Raw genomic sequence first — 17,306 nt, 5'->3', positions numbered from 1 at the left:
AGAGAGGAGGTCCCCCCAGTAGCCTCCCCCTCCTCAGGTCTCAGTGTCCAGAGTGGGGTCATGGATCAGGAAGGAATATGTTAAGTTGCAAGCAACAGGAAAAAAAAATCACAAAAGAATAGGGGCTTAAACAAGATAGAATTGGAGGGGTTTTTTCTTACTTCTAGTTAGGGCATTATCTGTGTCCCGGTCTGGCCCCAAGGCTCTCAGCCTTCAGCAAATTCTGGGCACTCTCCGTTCAGAATGTTTCGTGAATCCAGCCTCCCCTCACCCCCTCCATTGCCAGCACCATCATCAGTCACTGGACTACTGCAGTAGCCTCCTCAGGTCTGGTGCCCCTGCTTCCATCTTCACTCCTACAGTCTGTTCCATACTCTGCAGTCAGAGGGATCCTCTTAAATCCTAAGGCAGTTCATGTCTCTTCTCTACTCACAACCCTCCTGTGGCCTCCTCACTCACAGAGTAAAAGCCAAAGTCCTTACCATGGGCTACAAAGTCCTGCAGGGTCTAAGCCCCACGTCTCCTCTCTGACCTCACCTTCTACTGCTCTTCCTCTCGCTCACACCACTCTAACCACACTGACCGCCTTCGTAGACCTCGAGCAAATCACACACTCCCACTCAGGACCTTTGAGCTGGCTGTTTCTTCTGGAATCACTCAGATATCTCCATGGCTCCATCCCTCACCTCCTTCGAGTCTGTCAAAGCCCCCCCACCCCCGCTTCTCTAGGGACTCTCACAGACCTGTCTGTGTAATCCTGTGTACTCTCCCCCAGAGGCCTTCCACACAAGAGGATATAGTCCAGTACGGAGAGGAGGTGGTGAGCTCTGCCCCTCTCTGCCCACTCAACCCCCCAGCCCTTACTCTGCAAGGGTCCTGGCTCTCAGCAGCAGCAGCATCACCCCCCCATACACCCCGAGTCCCACTCAAGTGACCTCCTGGAACCCTGGGCCACCACCTTCACTCAGTCATCCCCCTACTTCTCTGGCCACTCCTCTCCCGGAGCGAATGATGGTAAGGGAGAGATGGTCTAGGGAGGGTATAAAGAGGATCCAGCACACACCTCTGACCCTATAAAAGAAAACCAGCCCCCTCTCTCGAAAGGGGACAGGTCCTGGGGCAAGGAATGAGGCTTCAGCCTCTAGAACTGGCCTAGTTTATAGTTATACAGGAAGTATAAGGAATGTTCAGATCCAAGTCCATGCAGAGCAAGGGAACGTTAGCCTTGGGAACATCCTAAAGGTAGCTCCCCAAAACTCCTGATGAACAAGTGCCTCACACCCACTTGCTCCCAACCACATGCCACACCTGTTAAGCCCCTTGCAAGCCTCCAGCCTGAGGACCTCATCCCACTTTGGTGCCTCCTCTGGCTGCCCAGTGCACACAGGCCGTCTTTGGGTCTCAGACGTGTCCCACCAACTCAGAAACCTCAACCAGTGAAAGTTTTGTTTTGAACTAATGGTAGGGAGGGTTGGGTTTTTTTTTTTTTTAATTGTTGTTGGCTGATTTTTTTTTTAGGTCTTTTTTTTTCTATTCACTTTTTTTTTTTTTTTTTTTTCTTATCTTCACAAAGCCAGACCATCAGGCCCCCTCTGGGCTTTTCCAGAAAGGTGAGTCAGAGTTAAGGAAAGAGGCTCTCCTTTTTTTCAGGGGTTGGGAAGTGGGTGGGGGGGAGCGGGGAAAGCGGGGAAGGTGAAGGGGCAAAGGGGTGGGTCTTGGCCACTAGGTTGGTACCATGTGAATAAAAAGCGGTTTCCAATTTCTCTTCCCCAGGCCTGAAGCCAGTCTTGCAGAGGGCTTGGAGTAGACGTTGGATGACAGAACCCTGGGCCATGCAGGGCGCTGAGGAGCTGGGGGCTGGAAGCGGCAGCCATGACATCTCAGGAGAAGCCCCTGGGGCCCGGTCTCCCCTGTTGACCACTGGTTAAAGGGGGCTACTGCTCAAGTATGGAAATGCAGCACCAATTCTTGGACAACCATAAAACCTCACAAGCTTCAAGCCCCCAGAGGAATCTCCAAATCTCAGAACTTCCCTGTCACTGCAGCCTAGAATTTAAGACCCAAGACTGTTTGGCCCAAGGAAACCTGGGGGTTTTTAAGCCCGCCCAGCACCAAAGAAGGCAGAGCCCCCACTTGCCAGCTCTGTCATCTTGGGCAAGTCACTCGACTCCTTCGCGCCTCTGTTTTCCCCGTCTGTATAACGGCCATGATGACAAGATGGACCGCAAAGGGCTGTGGTGAGGATTGAATGTGATCACTTGGGAGAATCGTCCAGCACGGTGTCTGGCTCGTGGAAAATTGGAGATAAATGTCAGCTATGGGGATGATGATGGATATATGGCATCTGAAAACCTTGGAAACTGGGATTTTTCAAAGTAGAAAATCGCAAAGGCTGAGGGCCTCAGAAGCATCAGGTCATGGTGTCCCTGACTAGGAGAGGGTCGGGGCCCCAAGGGGCCTCTGGGCTTCATGAGGATGGATGCATTAACACCGGGGGCCTCATCAGGACCTTCCCTGTAGGGTACCCTCCAGGTTAGAGCTCTCAGGCCCTATGATGTGATGAGGCGAGACTTTTCTCCCTCTCCTCACTCAGTGATGCTAAGTGGATTCTGGGAGGCAGTAATTCTCAGACTGTTAGATTCTGTGACTTGTGCATTTTCCTCTGTGAAATAACTTCCATGCCCCCCTCTGTGGGGAGATGGATTGCAGAGCTCCCCCTCCTTGGGCAGTAAGAGCAGTGATGACCATCAATTCTACCTAAGGGGAAACAGGCATGGAGCAGGGCAAAGCCTCTGGAAACCCAGCCCTATTCAGTTTCTTTCCCTGGTTTTTTTCCCGTCCCATCACATTCACAGAGTGGTATCTCTGCCTGCTTGGGACACCTCCGTGATTTATTTGAGTTTTTTTTTTTTCCCTTGTTTTTTTTTTCTAACTCTACACACTTTTGTGTAAAAAACTGTGGTTTCTCATGAGCCCTGTTATCTCATTGATACCTCTCACCTCTGTGGCAAGAGGAAGAAATCATATTTTCAGATGACTCGTAAAGGGCAAAGAAAAAACCCAAAATTTCAAAATTTCCGTTTAAGTCTCATAATCAAGAAGAGGAGAAACAGAGCACGCGAGAGAGAGAGAGAGAGAGAGAGCAAGAGAGAGAAAAAACTATGAGAACCCCCCCCACCCCGTGATTATCAGCACACACACTCATCGAAAAAAAAAAAAAATTGGATTATTAGAAGAGAGAGAGAGAGGTCTGTGGCTTCCACACCGTGGTTTTTCTTCTCGGTATAAAAGCAAAGTTGTTTTTGATATGTGACAGTTTCCCACAAGCCAGGCTGATCCTTTTCTGTCAGTCCACTTCACCAAGGTGAGTGTCCCCGCTCTCCCCCATCAGATGCGGGTCCAGTGGAGGAGATGGTTAGTGAGGCAGGCACGGGCCGGGGAGGGGGGGGTCGGGGGCCCTCCGTTACCGTCAAGACACACACAGCTCCTGCGGCTCAGCCAGGTAAGAGATTTTTTTTACAATAATAATAGTAATAATAAATGCCGGCAGACTGGGAAAGTGCTTAATCGATGCGTGGGCAGAGGCAACGTTAAATAAATTGATTGCTATGTAGATGGGCAGGATTTTTTTTTTAAATAGGCCAACTGCCAGTCTTTACAAATTTCAGAGCTTGGAACAACTTGAAACTGTCCAGGTGTAACTGGAAATTTCAACTACACCCCTCCGTCCTCTTCACCTCTTGTCTCTTGATAGCTCCCATCCCTCTCTGTCTGCTCGCCCTGTCTCCCTCTTTCCGTGTCACTCTGCCCCCCCCCCCCCCCCGCCCACCGTTTCCCCGGCACTCGGACCCTCCACCGCCCTTTCTCTGGCTCTGCCCAGCTTCCCTGTCTCTGTCTCCTCCATCTTCACCACGCTCCCTCTATCTCCTTTCCTCCGTCTTTCTCCCACTGTCTCTCCTGCTCTCTTGTCTAGCCTTCCCCCCCACCAGCTTCCAGCACAGAGCTTTGTACAATTGGTGCCTAATAATAGTGGATTGAGTAATGTCGATGAGGACATTTCCATTTTACCAGAGTGAGCATCAGTTCTGTTTGCCCCGATCGAAGGAGAATAGTGAGCTGTCAGGTCAGGCTGAGCGCTCAGTTGAACTTGGGCTTGCATGGCACGAGAGGACCTCCTGGGGGGCACTTTGTGCCACGGTCAATCGTAGTTTAACTGTGTGGTCCTACCCCGGGACCATGTGTGCGTGAGTGTGTGTGTGTGTGTGTGTGTGTGTGTGTGTCCAGAGTCCGTGTCCAGGAACCAAGCAGGCTGTTCAGGGCTGGGGCGAGCTCATCTCTGAAGGCTTAGCAAGCGCTCACTGTTAGCTGTTAGTATTTTTTTTTTTAACCAAATTAGAACCCCTGTCTCTATTGGTTTTGTTCCTGCCTTATTCAATTAATAGGAGCGTCTTTGTAGATCACGAAAAATTGTTTCAACATAGGATCTTTCATGGCTGTCAAGACTATCCTCACACTGGTATGAACCACGATTGGTTCGACCAAATGCCAATTCCTGGACATTTGGATTGTTTCTAGTTCTTTCCCCCATAATCATCCCTGATTACTTCCTTGGATTCCTGAATATGGAGTTGCTGGGACAAGGGGCGTGTGCATTTTTAAGGTGTCTGACCCCTCTGCATATCGTTCTTCCAAAAGGCTGTCCTGTTATATGCTTCTTGTACTCAAGCTAACCCTGGGTGGGTATTATCATTTTTAAATCCTTCCTCAGCATACCAGGTAAGAAAAAATATTACCACGTTGTTGACATTTGCATTCTTTGATTTACTTATACTATTTATTCATCATTTGTATTTTTTCTTAAGTTGTCTGGTCATATCCTTAGTCCCAATGGGGTGTTCATCATTTTTTTTCTTATTGATTTGTCACAGCTTTTTATTTAGAAAGGATATTAACCTTCCAATAGCCATACATGTATAGCAGATATTTTCCCCCAATTCATCACTCACTGTTTCTATTTGTTTATGGAGTTTTGTGATACTATGATGTTTTTATATAGTCAAATGGGTTACTCTTTTCTTCTGTGGTTACTGTCTCTGGTTTTGTGCTTAGAAAGTCCTTTCCCACTTGAAAATGAGATAAATGTTCACCTGTGTTGGCTTCTAGTCTCTTCTATGGCTTCATTTTTTCCATTTGCTGTGGAGGTTAAGAGTGTGGGTACTGGAGCCAGACTGTCTGGGACAAACCCAACCTCACCCCAAGCCATCTGTGTGATTTTTAGCCTGGCGTTTGACTTGTCTGTACCTTCATTTCCTCATATGGACTCTGATGATTACAGTAGCACCTACCTCAAAGAGTTGTTGTGAGGATTAAATGTACTAACCACGTTAAGTGCTTAGCATAGGGCCTGACATACAAGAAACCCAAGAGCACTATTGGATATTCTTATTTATCTCTTTAACAGATCTGGAATGTGTTTCAGGGTATATGATGATTGGTGACATTTCAAACTGGGCAGAGAGGAACTGGTGGGAAAATGGACTGATTATTCATTCACTAACTTTATTTTTCCCTTAAAGTTCCCAGAAGCATTTGTCAAATAGTATATCCTTCACCGTCTCCCAGGTTGAAATGCCACATTCATCACGAACTCACTTCTCTCTAGACATTGGTCTGTGACTGAGCTTTCTGTTTTGTTCTGTTGCTCAGTGTCTGAGCCATACCACTTTGCTGACAGTTGCTTTGTAGTACAATACATTCCCTGACCACAGGCCCCCCCTCAGCATCTTGCCCTTCACTTTTCCTTGTTATTTGACGCAGCCTCAGTTCCTCTAGCCAGAGATCAACAACTGTTCTTGTTTGAGGCATCCATCTCTCTCTCTCTCTCTCTCTCTCTCTCTCTCTCTCTCTCTCTCTCTTTCTGTTTCCCTCTGTCTCTCTATCTCTGTCTCTATTTGGGGCATCTCTCACTCTCTCTCCCTCTCTCCATCTCCCTGTGCTGTTCTCTTATTCTTTTTGTTTCTCTCATCCTCTCTCTCCCTCCTTGTGTATACTTCTAGGACTTTCTGCTCCTTTGAGTTCCTCTCCCCTCCATTCTCTCTCTCTCTCATTCTCTCTCAGCATCTCTCACTCTCTGTGTATCTCTGTCCCACCTCATGTTTCTCCCATCTCTCTGTATCTCTTGTTCTCTGGGTCTTTGTGTTCCCCTGTGTCTATCTGTCTGTCTCTCTCTGTTTCTGTCTCTTTGTCTCTATGTATCCCTGTCTCTCAGCCAGTCCCCTGGATGGAGGGGCAGTTGTCGACTCGACGCCCTGCAGACACATAACAGGTCACCCAGACACAAAGTGGAAGGGCCCTGGCCCTCACCTGCTCCAAGTCTCTCTCTGCCCAGTGTACACAGGAGCAAACTGAGGCCTGGAGATGGGCCGGAGGGCCTCTCCCAAGGCCTCCCAGGGATGGAGTAGCAAAGTTGAGACCCAAGCTCAGACCATGGGACTCTTGGTGGGACCCCGGTTCTGTCTCTCTCCCCCACTGTGGGCCTCCATTTACTTCTCAGCACCCATGAGGGGAGGGGGGGGACCTGAGCTGCCCCCCACCACCAGCTGCTGTCATTCCCCCTCCTGCCTTCTTACAACTTGGATCCTTACTCAGGCAGGAGGCTCTGTGGCCACATGGGCCAGTGTGGGGCCCAACCTCCCAAGAGCTAGTCCGGGTGGGGTCCCAGGGTCCCATGGGTCAGAAGGCCTTGTGGCCAGAGGGTAGTGATACTGGAAGGATAAGTCAATCAGTCTTGAAGGGCGATATGCAGTGGATAGAGTTCAACCGTGTCCCCAGAATTGGCACTGGTCCTGGGAACGTCTGTCCTCGGGCCCCTCCAGAGAGCCTGGCAGCGGGCTCTCTACTGGCCAAGGCTCTTCCTGTTCCCCACCATAAGGCCCTAGCCAGAGGCATGCTGGCCTCTACCTCTCCCTCTTTCCCTCCCCATCTCTTGTGGAATGGCTGTGAGTATGGGAACATTGTCCCAGAATGAACAGGGAGACTGAGGCCCTGTAGGTGTTCATTTACCATCACTGACATTTTGTTAAGCATTTCATGTGCATTAACTTTGGACAAGAGGTACGATTACTGTCCCAGTTTACATATGAGCCCGCGGGGAGTTATAGCTAGTTAGTGACAGAGCCCAGCCCCAGGCTGGGGGGAGTAGAGGAGATGATTCTGACCCTCCTGCTGTCACAGAACTTAGGAGGGAAGCTAAGAGGAGGCTTGCTACAATTCTAAGCCTGGTGGGCCAGAGGCCCTGTGGGGTAGTGAGCTGCCTGTCCTTCAGGGAGTTCCAGTGAGTTTTGGACACCATTGACATTGGCCTTCACCTTCTGTGAAGTTGGGCCCATGGACCCCACAGAGTGGGTTTGAGATTCTGCGATCCTTTGAACCTAAGAAATGATGTCCTATGATTCTGAGGTTCTGGCATAGTGCCATTTGAAGACCCCCAGGGTCCCGGTAGCTGTAGGATCTGCATGGTACTCCCCAAGCACCAAACCTTTGGCCTCTCCATGGCCCAAGTCTACAGGGCCCAGGACTTGTCATGGTGGCCAGATGGACGTCACTCACCACATCCGCAAGCACCCACATCACTCCCACCTGGGCCGAGACGGCTGCAGGATGGGCCAGCCAATTCTCGGAACGAAACCCGTGGGGTGGGGTATCTGCTTCTCCTTGGTGCCGATGAAGCCCAGCGCATCCGGCCGCCATGACGTCAATGGCGGAAAATCTGGGGACGTGACAACAGGGCCCAGATGCAGACCCCGATATGAAAACACACTCTGTGTCCCAGAAACATCCTCCATGCAGCTTCTGAGAAACAGTCAGAAAGGGACGCCCCGACAGACAGTGCAGGAAGCTGGCTGCCCAGCCCGGCCCTCCAGGTTCCCCACCACCAGACAGACCATATCTATGTCCCCTTTCTGAGAATGTACGTGTGCTTCCCTGAGGCTGGACATTCCAGATGTGCTTGAGGAAGAGATTTCTTATAAGCCCCAGCCAAGTGTCCCGGCAGCTTCAGAAGTGACCACGGGCCAGCCGTGTGGGCCAGGCCACAGTGGCGGAGACCAAAGTCGGTATTCGTTTACTCAGGCTTCTGTAACAAATTACCACAAGCTGGGGGGGGGGGGGGGGGGGGGCTGCTCAAACAGCAGAAATTTATTGTCTCACAGTTCTGGAGGCCAGAAGTCCGAGATCAAGGTGTTGGCAGGGCTGGTTCCTTCTGAGGCTACGAGGGAGGATCTGTCCGTGCCTCCCTCCTAGCTACTGGTGGATTGCTGGCAGTCTTTGGCATGCCTTGGCTTCTAGAAGCCTCACCCCCGATCTCCGCCGTCATTCATTTGCTCACCTCCTCGTGGTCACTGAGTTCTGAGCCTCCATAGATCCAGGCTCTTGCTTCTCACACAGCAATGTTCTACACCCCCTGGGGAGACTATGAGTTTAATACCTGGATTCTCACCCCCACCCCCTCTGCACCAGAGCTCTGACAGGCCCTGTGAGCTGACAGCAAAGAAAGGAAGGTGCAACTGCTCTCCTAAACCCTCCTTGTGCCAGTTTGGGCCGCTCTCGGCAGCTGTGTGCCCGACCCAGTGCTGTGGGGTGGGGTGGGGAGTCACTCACACACACACACACACACACACACACGCACACGCACACACTTTCTGGGGAAACATAGGGAGCTCTCAGGTTGCCGTGGGACTGTGGAACGCTGCACCTGGGTGTCCCCTTCAGTAAAATGGTGGCTGGACTAGGCAGTCCCTTCCAGCTCCGGCTTCCTCTTAGACTGGGATTCTGAGAAACGGAAGCCCTGCCTGTCGCAGTTTTCGGTTCTGGGGCTCAGCGAAGGAGCCTGGAGCCATTACGGAGGGCTTTCTGGATAGGGCCTGGATAAGGGATACGGAGGAAGAGCAGACATTCCAGGCAGGGCCATATAGCATGAGCGCAGGCTTGGAGAGCAGACTTGGGGTAAACTCTGGCGGGGGCTGAGTCAAGATGCTCCCACGGGCCCTGGCTCAAGAGAGCCCAACCCTCCTCCCCGACACCTGCCATGTCAGCTTCGTGCAAGGCAGGAGCCCAGAGATGATCAGACCCTGCCCCTGCCCGAGCTCCAGAGACTCCCGTACTCTGCTGCCCACTCAGGATTTCCACTCGCGTGTCTAACGCCAGACTCTTCGTGTCCATCCACACCTGGATCGTCACCCCCAACCTTGCTCCCCTTCAGCTCAGGTGATGTCCACTCTGTCCTTCCAGACTGCTCAGGCAAACACCGGGCCAGAGGTCACCTTGACCCTCCCCCTCTCGCCACCCCCCACCCCATCCAAGCTGCGAGCAAATCCTCCTGACTCCACCTTCAAAGCACACTCAGGATCCACCGACTTCTCATCATCTCCACTGCCACCATCCTGGTCTGTGCCACCGTTGTCACTTGCCTGGACTGTCACAGCAGCCTCCTCACCAGTACCCCTGCTGTCGCCTTCCTGGAGTCTGTCCCTCTCCCCGCAGCCAGAGGGATCTTGAGTCCATGCCCCCCTCCACCCTTGTATATGCCAGGTCACTGGGATAAAATAATGCCACCAGGAGAGTCAGACACGAGTCCCAGCAGCATCAGCAGAGGTTGTGGCCTGTGCAGAGTGCAGGGAGGACCAGGGGGCTGAGGCTTGGAGACAAGCCCTAAGCGGTTGGGGGCAAAAAAAACTGAGACCTGCCCGTGGCTGAGACCCCACAAATGACCCCAATCCCCCACCTCCCTCGTGGAGGACACATCACCACCAGGGCTCTGCCAGCACGCACGGGCAGGCTGAGTGCTGGACCCAGGCACGTCTGCACACGGGACGTGTGCAGAGACACGCACACACCTATGTTCCTGACACCGATGGATGCGTGGGTGTGTGCCACACGTACACCTGATCGGAGCTGGGGTCCAGCCGTGGAGCCCTTGGGGACAGGCCCCCACCGATGCCTGCTCTGACCAGAGTGGGGGGGTCCACGTGGTTCAGGTGGTTGAGCAGTTCACACCCCCGCTGGGCACACGTGTAACTCCTTCCCCCTATGTCCCCACAGCCTGCCCTTGGACAAGGACCCAATGCCCAACCCCAGGCCAGCCAAGCCCTCGGCCCCTTCCTTGGCGCTTGGCCCATCCCCGGGAGCCTCGCCCAGCTGGAGGGCTGCACCCAAGGCTTCAGACCTGCTTGGGGCCAAGGGCCCGGGGGCAACTTTCCAGGGCCGGGACCTCCGAGGCGGGGCCCATGCCCCCACCTCCTCCTCTTTGAACCCCATGCCACCATCGCAGCTGCAGGTGAGGCCCAGGGCCCAGGATGGGGCAGGCAGGGTGGGGTACCTGGGCCTACAGGTGCCGACCTTTACTGTGGCACGGGGCGGGGGGCCCAGCTGGGGCACAGGAAGTGGTTTTCTGGGTCCCAGGCAAGTCTGTGACTTATGCAGATGTCGCAGGGCCAAGAAAGTCCCCGGTTAGCAGGTCTCAAGAGATTCGAGGCTCTCCCTGGCCTCCCAATCCCGGCCCCAGGAGAGGAGCTCCTATCACAGTCCCACAGGCGTGGCCGTGTGTCCCCATCCCCGTGTGACAGGGGAGAGGGCTAGTGCCCAAAGAGGGGAGGTGACACGGTTGAGGCCAGCTCTGCCACTTATTAGCTGTTTGATCTTGAAAAGGTCATTCGCTCTCCCCGAGCCTCAGTTTCCCCATATGTAAAACAGGGATGATCAGAGTACCTACCGTGTGGGTTTGTGGTGAGAAGTGTATGAACTAGACATGTAGAACAGAGGATAAGGATGCCACCTCACCCGCCTGCCTTCTCTCTCCCCCCTCCCAGCTGCCCACAGTGCCCCTAGTCATGGTGGCACCCTCCGGGGCACGGCTGGGCCCCTCACCCCACTTGCAGGCACTCCTCCAGGACAGGCCGCACTTCATGCACCAGGTACTGACCCGGAACGGGCAGGGCGGTGGGAGCAGGTGGGAGAACTGGGCAGGGGGGCGGGGGAACAGGCTGACCCACAGCCCCCGTGTGCCCCCAGCTCTCAGCGGTGAATACCCATGCTCGGACCCCGGTGCTGCAGGTACGCCCACTGGACAGCCCAGCTATGATCAGCCTGCCGCCACCCACTGCTGCCACCAGCGTCTTCTCCCTCAAGGCCCGGCCCGGCCTGCCGCCTGGTAACACCCCGCCCCACAGCTCTACAGAACCCCGAGCCCCCCAGTGCTTGAGTGGGAGCCGCGTAGGCTGCTGAATGGCGGCCCTCAGGAGGTCAGACGCATCGGGTCTTACCATCTGGGAAACTCCAGCCTCCAAAAAATGTCAGGCTCAGAACCTTAAAGGTGCAGAATGAATGGCAAAAATCACAGAGCCGCGGGTCTTTGCAGTCAAAATGTCAGCGCTTGCAAATGGCAGTCTTTGACCTGCTCCCCCAGAAGCCTTGGATGTTAGGGCCGACAGAGCCGCCTGGGAGTCAGGACCTTCGAGGCTCAGGAGGGTGGGAAGCTCAAAAGGAGAGTCTCTGTGGGCTGAGCTTGAGGGCCCAGCCCACGGTCCCCAAAGGTGCCCTGTCCCTACCTGCAGGGATCAACGTGACCAGCCTGGAGTGGGTGTCCAGGGAGCCAGCCTTACTCTGCACCTTCCCAAGCCCCGGCACACCCAGGAAAGACAGGTCAGTGGATCAGGCTGGGAAGGAGCCTTGCCCTGCCGCTGCCTCCCCTTACACCCTCTGTCCCCCTAGCACCCTTCCGACCGTGCCCCAGGGCTCCTACTCGCTGCTGGCAAATGGTGTCTGCAAGTGGCCCGGTTGTGAGAAGGTCTTCGAGGAGCCAGAGGATTTCCTCAAGTGAGTGACCCAGGCCCATTCCAGTCCAGGAGGGTCCCCAGTGTGTGGGAGGAGGCCTGTGGTACAGGTCCCAGCTCAGGCCTCATCTCAGTAGGCAAAAGGCTAAGGCTAAGACCGTAGGTTCAAATCCCGGTCCTATCACTGGCTGTGTGATCTTGGGTAAGTTACTTAGCTTCTCTGGGCCTTGGTTTTCCCATCCGTGTAATGGGGCATCATAAGAGAGGTGTATACTAGTACTTACCTCCATTTTACAGATACAGAAACTGAGGCCATAAAAAGTTAAGTGTCTTGATCAAGATCACCCAGTTCCTAAGTCAAAGAGCTGGGATTTGAATCCAGGCAGCCAGGCTCCAGAATCCACACTCCGAACTGCTTTGCCCTGCTACCCTACCCCTCCTGCCAACACACCAGCCTGATTTTATTGATACCCACAGTCCCCAATTGTCACAGTGGCTCTTGCTGCCTCCCCTCGGTCCCACCGCACGCGCGTGCACGCGCGCGCGCGCACACATACACCCCTTCTCCAACCATACCCAACTATTGGTGGCAACTCTGCACCCTGTCCTCTTCAAGACCATGACTTTACACAGACTGTCCCCTCCACCTGGAGGGCCTCTCCCGCCCTCGCCTACCTCACCCCACCTCTCAGCCCGCCAGCCTTCCAACATCGTCTCCAGCACCCTGGCCAGGCTCCAGTGGCGAGCTCAGGCCTGGCACCCGGAGATGCCAAGTGGCGTGTGTTGAAGGAACAGCGGGTGTAAGAGGGAGACTTGAGGTAGACAGAGGGGAGGGAGGCTGAGCCTCTGAGGAGAGACCTCCCAAAGGGTCTGGCTCTCCTCACTCGGAGTGTTGAACCAGGAGGCCAGACCCGCCGTGGTCACCCACATGGAATCTCCCCCTACCCAGGCACTGCCAGGCGGACCATCTCCTAGATGAGAAGGGCAGGGCACAATGTCTCCTCCAGAGGGAGGTGGTGCAGTCTCTGGAACAGCAGGTGACGTAGGAGAGGGGTGGTTGGGGGATGATGGGCGAGCCTTACGTCCACCCTGTGCCAGGAGCCAAGCTCCCCCAGGATGGGGGCTGGCATAAAGGAGGGGAGGGGGTAGGGCGCTCCCAGGAAGGACCACAGCCTGAGCCAGGATGTGGTAGAGAAAGGCCAAGCTGAGGCCTCACTTTGTGCCCCGTCCTCACAGCTGGTGCTGGAGAAGGAGAAGCTGGGCGCTATGCAGGCCCACCTGGCTGGGAAGATGGCCCCGACCAAAGCTCCAGCCTCGGTGAGCCACCCCAGGCCCACAGGCGGCTGGCGGGGGGCGGCGGGGACTTCGCCTCACACCCACGCCCTACGACTCTGGGCCCCTGTCCCCAGCTCCAAACGTGCCCAGGCCTGGAAACCTGTCCCCTCCGATTATAAGCCCTCTGACCCCAAAATCCCGAAACATCATGATCTTGGGTTTTCAAAACAACGGCAAATCGCCAAGCATCTACTGGACACAGACCCTGTGCCGCTGGTGGGACTGGCCATACGACACGCAGGAACCAGCGCACAAGAAAATCATGGGGCCCCGGTTTCAAATGACCCCCACAGAGCAGTAAACAAACGGCAGGGACCTGTGTGATTACACGGGCCACACACCGGTGAAGCCGGCCCCGGGGGCCAGGCACCGTTCCTGAGCGCGCTGCTGGGGGAGTTTATCGAATCCTCATGAGGCCACTCAGGATAGGTATTAATTACTAGCATCCCTAAGGGGTGGGAGCCTGATTCAGCCCCAGCTTGTGGTCCCAGCATTGCGCCTCTCCGGAGACACACACACACACACACACACACACACACACGATTCAGCCATACACACACACACACACACACACACACACACGATTCAGCCCCAGCATTGCGCCTCTCCACACACACACACACACACGGGCGCGCGTCCACACTCACACTCTAATAAATACGGCTCAATGCTGCTTTGTGAGATTCCGCATCAGACTGGACTTGAGAAGAGAGCTCACTTGCTTTAAACACAAACCAACCAACCACACTTACCTAAAATTTAAGTGGAAAGCGTAAGCCTCTGAATCACCAGCCTCCCCCCACCCCCCCCGCAGGCGTCATCGGACAAGGGCTCTTCCTGCTGCATCCTAGCTGCAGGTACTCCGGCCGCCCCTGGCCCAGCCTGGCCCAGCCCCCAGGAGGCCCCCGACGGCCTGTTTGCTGTGAGGAGGCACCTCTGGGGCAGCCATGGAAACAGCACGTTCCCGGGTAAGGACGGCCCGTGCCCCTACGTGGTGCCCCCCCGCGCCCCTCATCCCCCCGACTGGCACCGGGTGGGAGACAGCCAGTACCGACCCTCCCCAGCACTGCCACCCAGCCTTTGGGAAAACACGACCGCTTGCAGAGGCTGCCTTCCAGCGTTTCCAAGGCCTGCAAGCCCCCCGCACCGCCCCCCGCCCCCGCGGCCATTGTGGTTCCTCCTGTCTAGCCCCATCTCCCCTGGGGCCGGGGGCTCACTCATTCCGGGCTTCGGCTACTCCATTCGGTCGTCAGAAGGGAGAGAACTAGCTAAGCGCTTCCCAGGGACTCTCCCTTCCCCCTCCAAGGAAAAGCGGGGTGATTCTCCCAAGCTCACGCATCCTGGGCCGCCCGCAAGGCCTGGGCTGTGGGCTTAAGACGGATCGGGGCCCTTGAGCGTCATCCTGCCTCTGCCACTTGGCCACTTGCATCCCTTTGGTGTGCAAGTTACTTCACTTCTTTTAAACTTCGGGGACGATGAGGCCCATTTTGGTGGTAGTGGTGCAAGCAGTAAATGATACGGTCGATGCCCAGTGCTCAGCACAGTAACCGTGAGGGTGAAAACTGGTGTTGTCAGGGAGGGATTTCAGCTGGGTAGCCTCTCCTTGTAGCGTGGGGGATGGGAGAGGGAGCTAGGAGCTCCAGGACAGACCCAATCCTCCCCCACCCCCTACAGAGTTCTTCCACAACATGGACTACTTCAAGTTCCACAACATGCGGCCCCCCTTCACCTACGCGACCCTCATCCGCTGGGTAAGCCGGCAGCGTGGGCCAAGGAGAAGGAAAAGAAATGGTGGGTGGGCACCTGCCTCCCACATTCCCAGCCTCCTTCTGAGCGCCCCCAGAACAGGCTCCTTCATGAACCCAGGCCTCCGATAGGATCCCCCCCGCCAAGCCGGCTTCACTTCAGACCTGGCCCCCCCCAAACCCAAACAGAAACCACTATCCAGGCCAGTGCGAGTCAAATTCTGGCCCTCCACCCACCCCCCTTCCCTGATGCCCACCTCGACCCCATACTTAACCCCCTCCTAGATCTGTAAAATAGCCCCCAGATGAACCTGATCTTTGCCCCTTGCCCTAAACCCACCACAGACACTATCCTAACTCCTTCCCCGGCCCCCATATACCCCAATACGCCAACACATCCCTTGGCAGGACCCTGCCTCTAACCCCTTCCTTGTGACACCTATCTGACCCTTGGCCTCACCCCATCCCAACCCCTTCATCTGAATCTCCCTAATGGCTGCCCAGAACTTTCATCAGAGCCTGCCCAGACCTTGACCCTAGGACCACACCTAACCCCTACACAATACCACGCATTCCCCTACCTAGCCCCATCCTGACCCAGAACCTCACTGCAGCCATAATCTCTGACCCTTTGCTTAACCCCACTCCTAAATCCAAACAGATCCAATTCCCTGACCTTTAGCCTCACTCCACACCTAACACAAGCCCTGACCCTTAACGACCACACACGTCCAACCTTATTCTTGACCTTGAATCTAACCACATGCCTGACACAGAAAATAACGATATCACTAGGTCTGCCTCTGATTCCTGACCCTAATGCCATCCCATCCCTCAGCCCTCCACTCGCCCCAGTCCATCCCCAGCCAGACCCTTAACCAACCCCTTCCCTGATGACCTTTAACTCTGCCTGGCCCTTTACCCCTCCCACATCCTTAACTTGACCCCACTCCTGGCCTTCAACCTTCCCGAACCCTGACACCTTGCCTCTGTGGAGGCGGCCGGCTCCAACTCCATCCCAGACCTTTAACCTAATCCTGGCCCTACCCTGAACCAGACCTTACTGCAACCTCAGCCCTGACCCTCCACCTCACCCCCTTTCTAACCCTGTCTCTGACCTATCACCTCACACCGTCTCCCTCCCTCCCTTCCCCTGCCCCCCCCCAGTTCCACCCATGTCAGACACCCAGGGTGGGCCACTGCCACTCTCAGCCCAGCTTTGGGGAAGGGACTCTCTGACCCCCTGACCCCCTAACCTCCAGGCCATCCTGGAGGCTCCCGAGAAGCAGCGGACACTCAACGAGATCTACCACTGGTTCACACGCATGTTTGCCTTCTTCAGGAACCACCCTGCCACCTGGAAGGTAGGCTCCTCTGGAAGTGGCAGTGGCTGGGGGGGCCTCCGATGCCACTGGGGTGCTGGGCCAAGCTCAGGAGTGGGGGGCGGGCTTGTAGACACGTCGGGAAGGGGCGGGAGGCCGGTTTGGGGTGGGTCCTGCTGACGTCAGAGTGACTGCCTACCCACCCCCCGCCCCCGGCCCGCGGGCCTTCCTCCCGCAGAACGCCATCCGCCACAACCTGAGCCTGCACAAGTGCTTCGTGCGGGTGGAGAGCGAGAAGGGGGCCGTGTGGACCGTGGATGAGTTCGAGTTCCGCAAGAAGAGGAGCCAGAGGCCCAGCAGGAGCGCCAACCCCACACCCGGCCCCTGACCTCAAAACCAAGGAAAGGAGGAAGGAAGGACAGGGGCCGAAATGGGGGGTGGAAGTGGCCGGGGGCAGGGGTGACGGGCCCTGGACGTGCCCACAGGGACCAAGAAGTGAGGTGTGCACGGTCTTGCCTGCCAGGGGCCCTGATCCTCAGCTGACCACCCTTCTAGATCGTATGCTCTGCACCAAGGCTGCTCAGAGGGGCCCCGGCCCCCCGGCCCACCTTCCTGCAACAAGCTCTTTAGCCAAACTGAGCCTTCACAACCAAGCACACACACAGCCTGCCTCAGTCGCTCTCAGAGATGACCTCAGGGCTGGACAAGACACACACACAGTCACAACCCTGTCCCTTGGACACAGTACGAAGAGCCTGCCTCAGTACCCTCGGGCAACCTCAACTCCGCAGTCCCGCAGACAATCATACCTGAGCACAGTCCTGTCAACCCACACACCCACGGCCATCCCCCCCCCCCCGCCCTCACCTGCGCTGTGCCCAGGACCCCGCCCAGAAGCAGCCTTGGTACCTTCAGGATCTCACGTCCCAAAGAGCCACACAAACATACCCCAGTCGTGCACATTCTCACGCAGCCCCCAAAACATCAGCTTGCTCATGCAGCCCACGAGAACACACCTGTGCATCTCATGTCATGCACACGCACTTGGCACCCCAGTGGGTCTCTGGAGTCCCACA

General features: G+C 55.6%; 1 protein-coding gene across 2 annotated transcripts; it reads left to right on the top strand.

Annotated features, from left to right (window-relative positions):
- The first annotated feature begins 3,320 nt into the window (after positions 1–3,320).
- On the top strand, positions 3,321–16,993 carry FOXP3 (forkhead box P3). Of its 2 annotated transcripts, XM_032426707.1 has the most exons (12): positions 3,321–3,364; positions 10,099–10,333; positions 10,866–10,970; positions 11,068–11,206; positions 11,610–11,697; positions 11,767–11,871; positions 12,778–12,865; positions 13,065–13,145; positions 13,978–14,131; positions 14,838–14,914; positions 16,171–16,272; positions 16,469–16,993. In XM_032426707.1, the coding sequence occupies exons 2-12, from the start codon at positions 10,121–10,123 to the stop codon at positions 16,616–16,618; spliced, it is 1,302 nt and encodes a 433-aa protein (XP_032282598.1). In that variant the 5' UTR covers positions 3,321–3,364; positions 10,099–10,120; the 3' UTR covers positions 16,619–16,993. The 2 variants fall into 2 exon arrangements, with proteins under 2 accessions (XP_032282598.1, XP_032282599.1); XM_032426708.1 differs by lacking the exons at positions 3,321–3,364; positions 10,866–10,970 and having other exon boundaries at positions 10,121–10,333.
- The last annotated feature ends 313 nt before the right edge of the window (positions 16,994–17,306 follow it).

Source organism: Phoca vitulina, unplaced genomic scaffold (assembly GCF_004348235.1).
Source record: "Phoca vitulina isolate PV1807 unplaced genomic scaffold, GSC_HSeal_1.0 scaffold35, whole genome shotgun sequence".
Classification (NCBI taxonomy): Eukaryota; Metazoa; Chordata; class Mammalia; order Carnivora; family Phocidae; genus Phoca; species Phoca vitulina.
Note: the sequence above shows the minus strand (reverse complement) of the source record. Positions and strands in the feature narration are given on the sequence as shown.